This window comes from Musa acuminata, chromosome BXJ2-1 (genome assembly GCF_036884655.1).
Source record: "Musa acuminata AAA Group cultivar baxijiao chromosome BXJ2-1, Cavendish_Baxijiao_AAA, whole genome shotgun sequence".
Classification (NCBI taxonomy): Eukaryota; Viridiplantae; Streptophyta; class Magnoliopsida; order Zingiberales; family Musaceae; genus Musa; species Musa acuminata.
This window is the reverse complement of record NC_088338.1, coordinates 37,058,385-37,072,032: the sequence shown is the minus strand read 5'-3', so window position 1 is coordinate 37,072,032 and position 13,648 is coordinate 37,058,385. Positions and strand designations below refer to the sequence as shown.

At 32.0% G+C, this 13,648-nt stretch overlaps 1 protein-coding gene across 1 annotated transcript; it reads left to right on the top strand.

Annotated features, from left to right (window-relative positions):
- Nucleotides 1-6,275: 6,275 nt before the first annotated feature.
- On the top strand, nt 6,276-7,562 carry LOC135598258 (cell division cycle 20.2, cofactor of APC complex-like). Its single transcript, XM_065091790.1, has one exon. It carries the CDS (start codon nt 6,276-6,278, stop codon nt 7,560-7,562), a length of 1,287 nt encoding a protein of 428 aa, XP_064947862.1.
- The last annotated feature ends 6,086 nt before the right edge of the window (nt 7,563-13,648 follow it).

Below are 13,648 nucleotides of genomic sequence, written 5' to 3'. Positions count from 1 at the left end.
TGATATTTAAAAAATAATAATGAGGGTGATCCAATTCTATATTTTGATAATAAAATCAATTGATGAGTTTACAAATTAATATACTTTTGAGAGAAGCGGCATAGGAAATATATCGACCAAAGACTCGAACTATCAAGGGCAAATTATTGAAGTAGGAGAATCAGAAATTATGCTAAGAAAAGTATTATGTTGGACATTGGGCATAGAGTTGGACGATTGAACTTTATGGTATAAGTTTGGGCATCTTGCTAGAAGGATCAGATATTTTGCTAAAATATCAGATATCGTAGAAAAATTGACATGCCGATGGATCGAGCGATATACCGATGAAAAGGGTGACATGCTAGAGTTTCAAATAAAGTATCAAAAGATTGGATGACTTGCCAAAATAAAATATTATGCAGGATATGTTGTTAAATTGTTAAAGTCTTGTTTGATGTCTTTTTGGTCAAACTAAGTTAGGATTGGGCCAAAACCATGCCAACTTGTTGATAAAGCCAATAGGCTTTGACCAAGGTTATATTAGGCCTATTAGAAGGCTAAAACAATGGACTTGAGTTAGCTCGGATAGTGGTACTGCTAGGCCCAAGTGATGGTACCACTTAAGTCAACCGATAAGCACAAAACAATATTTGTCAATGCTATTGGTAGTGGTACCACCTATATTGATGGTGATACTACTTAATATTTAAAAATTATGATAGTTATATTGTCCAAAAGTCTAAAATTGTAATATCAAAAGTTATAACGGTAGTACTACCATATGTCAACGATAGTACCGCCTATGTCTTAAAATTTTAAGAATTTAAATTTTTTGGCTCTATTTTTTAAGCCTCTTGGGGCCTATAAATAGCCCACTAAGGTTTGGTTGATGGAGCATCAATTTCTGAGTTGGTGAAGAGTTGTAGCTCTCTCTTTGGATATTATTTGAGTCTCTTTCTCTGAGTTTAGAGGTGATTCTGAGTTATAGGAGATGAGAGATATTATAAAAGAGTGAGTATAGAGGTTCTCTTATAAGCCTATTAAAATGATAAAAGCTATAATAATGATAGTTGATTTTCATCCATTGGAAAAAAGATCAGTAGTGAAAGCCAATGGCCTCGACAAAAGAGAAATCAAGAGTAGATATAGGTCGAAAAGATTGAACCACTATAAATCGATTTGTATTACTTCTCTTAATTTTGATTTATTGTTACTTACTAATTTACTTTACTCACAACCCTTACTCATATTTTTTGTTAATTTCATTTCCAATATGGATTTATTGATGGACCTTTAAAATCGATTGAAATTTACTGTAATACTAATTCACCCTCCCCTCTTAGTGTCATTATGATCCTAACACCTACTAGCCTAGGATAACTTAGACCTATTCCAAGAATCAATCTTACCATTAAGACCTCAACATAATATCAAAGGGCGATTTGAGAATTCTATGAGCGATGATCATAGTACTAAGGTATTTAAAATAGAACTTTCTTACTTTGATATTAAAGGAATGGACATCATGTCTCTTACCAACTCTCATGCTACGAGAAAAAAAAAATCATATTTACTAAGATTAATAAGTTGATTCATAAGAGTCTCATAAGCCTTGAGATTATCCTTAATGGTTTCGCAAAATCTTTTATTCACCCTAAAGCATGTCAAAATATCATTTGCATATATAATATGAGAGAAATAGATACATTTTTAAATTTAAATAGGGTGAGCAATTTATTTTCAATAGCCTTATGAAATAGGCAAGAAAGGATTTGGGCCACAATGATATATAGATATGGGGATAATAGTCCCCAATACCCCTATTGCTCTTGAAATACCTTGAGCCCTTATAATTAATAAGATATAAAAAAATAGAAATAGAAATATAATTTTTAATCCAAGACAGAAATTATATAAAACAATTTAAAAGAGTATAAATGCAAAAAATGACATCCCAAGAAAGACGATCATATTCTTTTTCAAGATCAATTTTAAACATAACTAAAGGACTCTTACCCTTATTTCAAATGTAGAATGAATCACTTCTTAAGCTATCAAAATATTATCATGAATACTTCTACTCGAGAGAAAAATTGATTACTCAATATGAAATAAATTATTCAAGAGAGATTTGATATGAGAAGCCAAAAGCTTAGACAAAACATTATATACCACATTACCTACAAAAATGGGATGAAAAATATAAAATTTTTCTAGGAATTAAATATTTAGGGATGAAGACAAAGAAGGTTCTAGCCTAATCAACCAACAAAAAGGCATGAAAATATAATTAATTAAAGACCTCAATAAGATAATCTTTTTTAGTATCTTAGTAGCATTGATAAAATTTAAAAGTATACCCATCAGTCCCAGGATTTTTACTAAAGTCGAACGACCTAGAAACTTACAGATTTTATATTTGTTAAAGTATCTAATTAACTCAGAACCTTGATCATTAAGAATACTATTCATATTAGGCTAAAGGGATTTAGAATTAAAATAAAAAAAAAGGGCTTATTCATATCCCCACCACAAAATTAAGAATAAAAGAAGATGAATTTATGAGAGATAAGCTCAGGTTGATAAATATACTATTGGTCACTCTGAATATTATGAATGAAATTTTACTTATATCTATCAATAATTAAATTATGATAAAATCTCATATCCTTATCCTCGTTCTGAATCTATTTAAACTTGATCTTAACCTAAGTCTTTAGGTAAACATACATAGTAAGAGTCTGAATATGATTATAAAGGGATCCCAACTCTATAACATCCTTGTTTAAGATAATAGCAATGACATCTAGAACCTCTAACTTATTAATATCAACCTTGTCATTAATATCACCCAAAGTATTCTAATTCCACTTAGACAAGACTCCTCTTAAGTAATAAATGTTATTAAATAGAGAAAGCATCTAAATATACCAAATATGATGGTAATTTTGCAATGAGTTACTAATAGAAAATATATTTTTCTAATGGATTTTCTTTCGGATATTTCAAGCTATGACTATAAATAAATGGAACAATTATGTTGTTTAACCTAGTCTTTCTTAATATTTTTAAACATCTTATATATGGCCTTAATATTTTTAAATATTTTGTATATGAAAATAAAATATATAAACCTTATACTATATAAGATCATTGGACAAACACAAAATGATGGTGATTGAAGTATCTAATAATATGAGAATCCAATTTGAGAAGCCAAACTCAAAAGAGGTCATGTTGAACATAAAAGCATTTATGTAGTTGTTAATATAAGATAATCCAATAATATGCTTTTGTCCTATATCAATTTGTGTTGGATTGGGAAGAAGGAAGAAGAGGAAGCAGTGAAGGAGAAAGAAGAAAGAAGATGGATCAAAGGAGGGAGGAGGAAGAGGAGACAAAGTAGTGAGAAATGACATGAAGAAAGAAGAGAAGGATAAGAAGAGAGTATGTACCAAAGAGAGAAATGATGACTAATGGGTAAGCATCATCCATGAGAAATATGGTGATTCTAAGGTTTTCATATATAATTTAGATTATATCACTTAAAACAAAAGCAATTCGCATATCGATCCACATCTAGACTAGTACGCATAATATATTTTATACCATTTTAGGTGGTATGATGATTTTTGCTACATATGCAATTTTGTTTGATAGATTTTACCTTCAATTATTTTATTTTAAAAAATCAAAATCTTGCCTAAAAAGAAAATCTTACTTGGATAAGCTCAGGTTAGTTTCATATGATGGTCTCTTTTCCTCTTTTCTAGGTGTTCATATTATGATAAAAATAACATTATTTGTAATATAAAAGAATACCAATGATCATAAAATGTACTCATAGAAGCTTGCAATCAGCTTTGTACAACAAAAACTTTTACATGGCTTATTATATCTTTTCATAAGACATTCTAATTTTAGTGTTTATTATATCACTTTATAAAGCATCCTAGTTTTAATTTAATGATCATTTGTAATAAAGAATTCTAGAAATGATATTTTTTCCACTTTTATTTAATAATAATACTCTTATATCTATATCCCCCAAAACCTCTTTCACAAATTATGGATCTTTTAAAGAGTATTCTAAGTGGATAATAATATAATTTTTTTTAAAGTGATCCAAAGTCTAAATAGTTCTCTTAACATATCAAGTTAAAATGTGATGAAAAGGTAAAAAAACCAATAAATTTTTATCAAAGTTTTAAAAACTGAAACAATCTACAAAATATTTATAAAGGTTTCATGTAAAATGTTTTTGATTTAGAGTTTAATTACCTTAGCTAAATAAAATTATAATAATTTTATGAATTTATGAAGTAGTGGAATCTATTTTAAGAACAATGTATCTCATATATTTTGGTTCTACCTTTTATAAACTCTTTTATACTCTTTATAAATATTTTCTAATCTACTTTATGGATTTCATAACTTATAAATTTAATTTAATTTTTTTGCTCTTTTATCCGTTCTAACACATTTTAATCAAAATTATGTCAAAAATAGCAAAAATGACTTAAGGAAAATTAAATTGATATCTAATAACAACAACCTATATGATTATTTCTTGACAATACTATTATATTTTTAATAATTCATACTATATTTATTAAGATATTAATTAAAAGTATTATTTTATTATTTAATATATCATTATAGTCGTATTTGGTTTATTGATATTTTTATATTTTTTTTGATAAAGGGAGAGAAAAGTATCTCAGTCTTTTACATAATCTAGTGAAGTCATCATTTTCCAGGTAAAAAGAAAAAAATAAAAAGTTTTTCCAATAATCTTATCTTATAAATAAATATAATTTTCTTAGTATTATATTTTAAAAATTAAAATTATGTAAAGATAATCTTGATATGCATAAAAGATATTTTAATGAAAGGATATGTCTCTTACAACAATATCAGTTATGACATTTAGGATGCTTTTTAGGCTCTATAAATAGAATTGTAAATGGCTATAGTTTATTAATTCATATTTCAATACAATTTCTCCTCTTTATTTTTTAAAAATATTATTATTATTATTATTTTGCTACTTGATATGCTAAGAGAGGCTAGTTAACTAACTCTATGATAATATTTATTTATGTTCGCAAAGATAAGATGGATTAAATATTGAGATTAGAATCTCGATCAATCCGATATGTAAGGATGAGTTTTTCATATTAAGACATTGATTACATGTCTTTAAGTTCTTTCTAAATTTTATCTTTTTATTTTTATTATTTTAATATCTTATTTGTTTCTTCATCAAAATTTGTATATCATTGTTTTGCTCCAACAATTTAAGATGAAATTTCAATGAATTTTGGTTAGAATAATAATAATAAATTAATATAATTAAAAAATGATTAATTGTCATGTTTTCTTAATAATTCAAGCATTTAACTATTTATCATCTAAATTGAGAATGGTCAGCATTTACTTCTAGTTTTGTCTAATTGTTCACTGTTTGATCTTTGTTGGATTAATTAGATGCATAATTTATGTGAATGAATATTGTACTAAATTTAAAATTAAAAAATAAGATATATTATAATTTGAGACTCAAAACCTAGTGTATTAATAAAAATATTATCAGTTTATAGATATTATTTAAAAATTTTCTTTTTTAGTGACAAATAAAAGAATATCAAATCTCATTATATTAATAATAATTTTAGTAGTTTAAAAACATTGCTTCGTACAAAAAAAAAAGCCACGTCTTGTTTCTTTAACATACGAATTCTAAAAGAGTAAGGTACACGAAATTTAACGTAGATGATAGCTGTATATAACGGTGTGATGTCAAACTACCCGCTACGTAGATTGGGTAAATATAACGGAACGATTTTAGAATGTAACGCTTGGGCTGGTGGCATCTATATAACCCGAGGGCCCACTCTGTTGCAATCACAACAACTTCTCTCCCCTCGCGCGCTCTCCTCCTCTCGACTCTCGGCTCTCGACTCTCGACTCTCGGCTCTCGGCTCTCGGCGATCTCGTCGTTCTGCGAAGGTCGGAACTGCTCTCCGACGAACACGAACGGGCACAGCTGCGAGGGTCCTTCCCTTCGATTTTTATTGCGGTGATCTCATTCCTTTCTTTTTTCTCTTGTTTCGTTTCGCTTGGTTCTTCATCCGTCGAAATTTTGATTAGGGTTCAGAATTTTTGTTGGTCTTGGGGTTCTTTTAATCGATTCTTGGTTGTCGACTTTCTTGTGGGAAGATCGATCTTTCTGGTTTTCTCGATCGTTTTTCGTCACCTAGCCAGTCTCGTTCTGGTTTCGATTGGAAAATATGTCTTCTTCGCGTTCTAGGCGTGTGGAGTACGACCGCTTCATCCCGTTCCGGTCGGCGATGGACATGGACTACGCACGCTTTGCCCTAACCGGGCCTTCGAGACCGCAGCGTGATGGTTCGAGGGAATCCCCATCGAGCGTGGCGTACCAAAAGCTTCTTGACGAGTGCATTTTGAAGAACAGGTCTCGTATCCTCGCTTTCAAGACTGCACCTGAAGCGTCGGCCAGCAAGCTGCCCGAGTTTGACGAGCCCATTCGGCCGCAGAAGAAGCAGCAGAGGCGAATCCCTAAAGAACCAGAGAGGGTTTTGGTAATCCACGGCTTGTTGGATGATAATGTTTTGAATCTCCTCGACTGGGGAAGCAATAATGTGTTGGCGATTGGCCTTGAGGACGCAGTGTATCTCTGGGACGCTGCAAACGAGTCGACTAAGCTTCTACAACCCGTAGAAGACAGAGGACCTATCACTTGCATCCGCTGGTCGCCAGACTGTGCAGTTCTTGCTGTCGCATTTGGCAATTCAGATTTATCCCTGATTGATCTAGCAACAGGACATGTCGTGGATGGGATGGAAGATGAGAACCAGGCCCCTGTGTCGTCACTTGCGTGGAGAAGTAATTCAATCTTGACAGTCGGAAGATTTGATGGCACTGTTGTTGATTATGACTTTAGAAAGGATGACCTGTTCATCTGTTTCTATAATGGGCATCGGCGTGGAGTTTGTAGTCTTAAATGGTCCGTGTTGTCAGGGCGGTATTTGGCGAGTGGAGGGCAGGACAAACTAGTGCACATATGGGATGCCTGCATGCCTGTCTCACGTGACCATCCACGTCAACGTCAATGGCTTCACAGGATCAGCAGCCACACTTCCATTGTGAAGGCCGTTGACTGGTGCCCAACTCGGAGCAACCTGCTGGCTTCTGGTGGAGGTTGCAATGATCATTGCGTTAAGTTTTGGAACACCGTTAACGGTGCTTGCTTGAACTCGATTGATGCTGGCTCTGAAGTTTGTGCATTGCTATGGGACAAAAACAAATCTGAATTACTGACCTCCCATGGTTCGCCGAACAATCAACTCACCTTGTGGAATTACCCATCCATGACGAGAGTGGCTGAGGTTTCCGGTCATTCATCCCGGGTTCATTCCTTGGCTGGGAGTCCACTGGGAGGTGTAGTAGCTTCTGCAGCAGCAGATGAGACAGTCAAGTTTTGGAATATCTTTGAGACTCCCAAAATAACAAAACCTGAACTGCCTTTTGCCCAATTTAATGTCATCATAAGATGAAAAGGTGGATAGGTGGAAATGATTAAGATTCCAAATGGAAGACTTCTCTAGTGCTTGGCATGAAGATCTGTTGTTGGTAACATTGCGATGGGAAGTTTCGTGGTGTCAAAGAGGCAGTACATTTTCATACAAGTGCATGGATTCGAGATCTTCAAATATGAGCGCAACCGCCTAAGGTAAGTTAGAAACCTTACAGCCTTTTACAGCATTTTAGTAGGCTTATTTACAACATGACTATCATTGCAGCTACGAGTCGGATTTTTGTTTCCTATTTATTGTTTATCATTTCATAGTTATCGATATGATTATTGCCCAATTGATGAAACATGTGGTCTATAATTTTTGCCCAATTGTTATAATCTAATTATGTGGTTTAAAGTGATTTTAATTTGCTTCTCTTGTGTTTCTTTTTTGTAAGTTACTATCTTTGTCTCATTTTTGTTTGAGAATTTTTGTGCAGACTATATATTTTGTTGTGTATGCTAATCATGCATAATTAGATCAAACTGATAGATGCTTATTGTTTTTTTTCTTTTTTGAGTTCAGATTTCTTATGATATTCAATATGGCCTTGATATCACATGAAGACATCACATTGCACACCTAGAAGAGTGTTTGACAATCGAGAGATCTATGCATTATAAGAGGTAATTGCCTATGGCCTTATGTTTCTATTTTTTCTTTCCGATTATAAGTTTCCTATGATATAAGTTAAACTTAAGAATTTTATATTCTTTTAGGACTATAAAGAAACTTTGAAGATTGAACTGTGTAGCTCTAGTGCCAGAACAAAGCACTTGTAATATGGCCTTAAGTATCACATGAAGATATCACATTGCCAAAACAAACTTTGAAGATTGAACCGTATAACAAACTTCAGATTTCCTTTTCCATTTTTTTTTGAGTTGAGATTTCTTATAACATTCAATATGGCCTAGTTATCACATGAAGACATCACATTGCATATCTAGAAGTGTGTTTGACAATCGTGAGATCTATGCATTATAAGAGGTAATTGCTTATGACCCTATGCTTCTTTTTTCTTTTCTAACTATAGGTTTCCTATGATATAAGTTGAACTTCAGAATTTTATATTCTTTTAGGACCATTAAGAAACTTTGAAGATTGAACTGTGTAGCTCTATTGCCAGATCAAAGTACTTTCACATGATGAATTTAAAATCTTGCTATGGTGTCTTTGCTAAATCTTTATTCACAGATACAAAGATATTAAAGCATCTTTGGATTTGCTTAGAGGGTGAAAATATGGAAACTTATGGTGTTGCACAACTATAATCATATTCAACAACTAAGAGATCTATGCATAATTTTGATCTAAGATGTAACTTCTTATGTCTTTATTTTTTGGGTGACTAAAGGTTCCCTAAAATATCCATTAGCCTTCAGATTTTTTATGTTCTTTTAGGACCATTCTAGAACCCGTGAAAACTTTTATTTGGTGTAGATATTATTTCACTACGGAGTACTTCATTTCACTTGAAATAGTGTTTTTTTTATGTTTATTTGCATACACAAAGATACTAAAGCATCTCAGGATTTTGTTTAGAGGGTGAAATAATTTAGAAAATTGTGGAGTTGCAAAACTAGAATTGTGTTTGGCAATCAAAAGACTGTTGATCAACCACTCAGATATTGTTTAAAAAACTGTTCATGAAATGAATAATTTTCAATTTGAAATTTTTCGAAAATAAAGATAAGTTCAAGAGTGAAATCCAAGCCTAAAATTTTTTGTTTTTAGTAAGATGTGTCATAATTTCTGTAGAAAGCAGTTATTTAACCTAAGAGAACTCCAAACCACAGTATATACCATAATAGTAAAGAGATACCAAACAAATAAATCTATGAGCTTGATAAAGGTGAGGCATTGTAATTCTGTTTATTATGTTTTTCCCTGTGAAATAAACAAAAATATCAAATTTATATGTCTTTCCATGAATAGATTATGTCTTCTGCACCATAGTTACACTTCTGATCCTAAGATAGGGCTTGAAAAATGGTGTCAAATGGGATATAATGCAGTTCTAAAGTTTGGAAGTTAGCTTACTAGACCAACAGTTCATAAATGCTTCATTATAGTGATAGTGGAGTAGTTCGGGTCCTTCCGATTAACAAGATCTTCATTAAAGGTTTCGATTTGGATTTATCTTGCTGAATCAGCTGTAGTTGTAGCAGAGTGGTAGCAATGTTCATGAGCTTGATAGACAAGCTTGCTATGTTTCATATAAATGTTCACCAATTAATGACATGGCTACTATTTCAGTATTTTTTCAATTATGCTATTGTGGTCATTTACCATAAGTTTCAGCATCCAAGCACTATATCTGAAATTTACCTTTGTAAGTATAACACCGACCTTTGAGTTGGTATTTCTTGTTTCCAACTTCCCTATTTGTTTATTGAGATTAAGGTAGCAGTAGCGGTTGTGATTATTTATTGCGATTCCAGTAATATCACATGTGGTACCAAGTTTGAATTTGACACGATAATTCCGATTGATTTATTTAAGTCATCATTTTTTTTAATAATCTATTCATGATCTTGTTGGTTGTAATGGAGAGACAAATTGAATATTGGGTAAGCATTTGAAGTTTCCATCACCAAAGTTACCATCCCTTCCAACACCTCTACCTCTGTGCCCCTTGCCATCATCATATATATCTTGTAAACTATCATTGGCCTTATGGACAAGGCTAATGCGGTGGAGATTGATGATCCTCAGAAAGCTCCAGAGCTTGATCGAGACAAACAAGAAGCTGCAGTGAAGCTCATGGCCAACGGTGCGTGCACCCTTTGCAACACGGGGAAGGTGCATATACAACCTTCTTTTTCTCTTGATTAATGGTTGTTGGTGTTTGAATTATAAAACTAGAAATCAGTTTTATGTTGTGAAATTATGCATTTTTTTATTGATGCGCATATGGTTAGCTCACCCTTATTATCCAGAATAATAATTATTCATACTGGTCAAATTTTGTTATTCTCCCCTCTGTTTCAAATGGTCTGAATATTTCGTACCTGATGTGGAGCCATCCATAAAAGATCCTTCTACTAGGTGCTTGTTAGTGTTTGACTTGAAGCCTCACACTTTGAATATAAATTTGAGAGAATTTGTAACATGAATGAACAACTAGTTTACTTTTTTTTTTTCCAAAAGTGGACGACTTTATATAAAATCTCCAAGCTGATATGCTAGACATTGTTTGTCATAAATGAACTAACAAAATGAAAGAAAGCCGGAAGAACTCGCAAGACTGAATGTTACATCTTTGGACAATGTATCATTCGAACTAGAAGCTCAACTTAAACACACACTTTTCCTTCATTTGAATTAATGAATTGGTCCTCCCCTCTTTTTCTGTGCTTTCTGAACTTCTTAATGAAATATTTCAAATTGTTTTGAAGAGTTCAATTATTCCAAGAATTACTTCAATGCATTTTAGTGATATACTAAGTGAACTGGTTTTGCAAAAAACTTAGAAGTCATCTGTTATTTTTTTGTTGAGCCTGCATATGGATTTTAAGAAGGAATATAGACACCATTTTTAAGTTCCATCATATTTTTTCCTCTTTTTCCCCTTTTCCTCCATAAATTTACAGTAAGGGTCTTTCCATAATTGTCAATATTATAACAAATGTCTACTATTATTCATAACCGTCAATATTTTCAGCTTCATACAATGAGATTTTGCCTAATGTCACTGATTATAGATTAAGTTGTTTGCAAATTGTTTCATGCTTAAAGATATTTCACCTCCAACAATTTTCTCATAGATTGACATTTGTGATGCTTCAGTCATATGTTGAGGCTTACCTTTCATTCATGTTATGATCAAGGCACATTGCTTTTTTTTATCATTCAGGGACAAAGAGACTTAGAGCATTGATGTTTCTTTTACTGGAATTTGAGAATCAGGTTCAAGTATCCTTTCTTTGTTGAATATTTTGGTTACTCCTTTACTAGAAAGTATCTATGGTGGTTTCTCAAATTTTATCATTGAAAAGTCTACTGCACTAATTAATTCTCTTTCTTGTCTAACTTCTGGCCTGCCTCTTAACATTCTGTAATCTTTTTATCAAATTAGTTATAATTACTAACAAAGAATTGTGACTTCTATTAGTCTTTCTGTTATGTAAGAAAGAAAAAAAGAGATCTTATCAAATTCTGGATTGCATTCAAGATATTGCTCTTCTATTACAGATTATTCATCAATAATATTTTTAGACATGTTTCGATTCCTTTAGACTTTGTTTTTTCTCCTTTTGTTATATTATTCATCAATAATAGCATTCCATAATCTTTCGAACAAATTAGTTGTCATTACTCATTACTAACAAAGAATTGTGGCTTCTATTAGTGTCTCTGTTCCGTAAGAAAGCAAAAAAAAGACCTATCATATTCTGGAATTGCATTTTAGATACTTCTCTTTATTATAGATCATTCATTGATAATATTTTTAGACACATTTTGATTCCTTTAGACTTTGTTTTTTCTCCTTTATTTATGTGTTTTCCACTTTGCACTATTCTGACTATATATTCTGTAGCTGCTGATATTTAACTAATCGTTTTATCATTTAAAAACTGACAATTTATCATATTAATAATATAGGTTTTCCTACCTTGTTGGATTTGCATGTAAAGGTACTGAACATAATACCTTCGCTGTTGATGAGTCACTTAAAGACTTCGCACGATTAGCTGTCGGACTTTCAGTTGTTGGCTCCACTTTTCAAAATTATTTTTTTTTCCCACATTTGAACATGAGGCAGCAAATAGTTTCCTCATTGCTCTAAGTATGCATTTTTAGATGTCTAGAATTTAGGAGTATATTATTGCTTTGGTTGTCATGAACAAGGTTCGCAATATCGTATCGTACCGGTGTTTCGACCTGGGCTCGGTACGGTACGGTATGGTGTACCGACCGGTACCCCCAGGTGCACCGAGCGGTACACCTAATTTCAGTCCGTTAAACCCTCCGAAAATACCTGAAAATAAAAAAAAAGTTAGGATAGGGTTTTCAAGTTATAAATAAATATAGTAATAGTATAAGTTTAGCAAAATCAATGTAAATTAGGTAAGAATAGTGTCACATATCTTTTTCGGGCTTTGAGGTAGTTTTGTTCGAGGTTCGTATTTCAGTCCGTTATAGATTGAAATATCTACAGAAAAATCATTTGAATTGTTAGACTATTTTATTACAATATAAACTCTAAAATTCAAATTAATTAAATAATTACATATGTAGATATACCTGATTGTTGATTTTACCACCAAAACGAACGACGGGTCTCCACCCAATCTAACATTGGCTCTGAATCTTCGTTGTAGAATTGGAGGTCAATGGGATCAATATGATTCAAATATGTAATTTTAATTCAATATGATTTAAATTATGATAAAATCATCATTTATCTACACTAATTATACGATTAACATAGTTAATTTTTCACTAATTGCGTCTCTTTCAACACTATAAACATGACAAATATCCTAATAGGTATTAAAGATATTGAATTGATATAAAATCGAATAAATTTCGATTAAATCATCATTAAAATGACTAATCACAGCATTAAATAACTTTAATAAAACTTAATTAAACTTATTTTACTATCATAAATATTATTCAATATTTAATATGCATGAAACACACTAATCATAATCTTAAAGATCTTAATTACTCTCTAATTAAAGAAATCGAATATATACCTCTTGATTAAAAAGCTCTTCCTTTTAATCTTCCCAAATTAGCCTCGATTGAATTCATAAATCGTTGTTTTGTAGAGTTTAGGAGAGAAAAAAAAGTTTGAGAGAGAGTTTAAAAGAGTATAATGAAATAGGGGAGAAGAATGACTTAAATAGAATGAGAAAGGGCTCCAACGGTCAAATTGACCGTTGGAGCACTGTAGCACTGCTATAGTGTGGTAACGATCGTTGGAGCACTATAGCACTGCTATAGTGTGGTAACGATCGAAATCGACCGTTATCGCTCGATATTACATCGTATCGTTCGATACGAGATTTTTTTGAATGTACCGCCCGGTAGCGGGCGGTCTGCGTACCGGT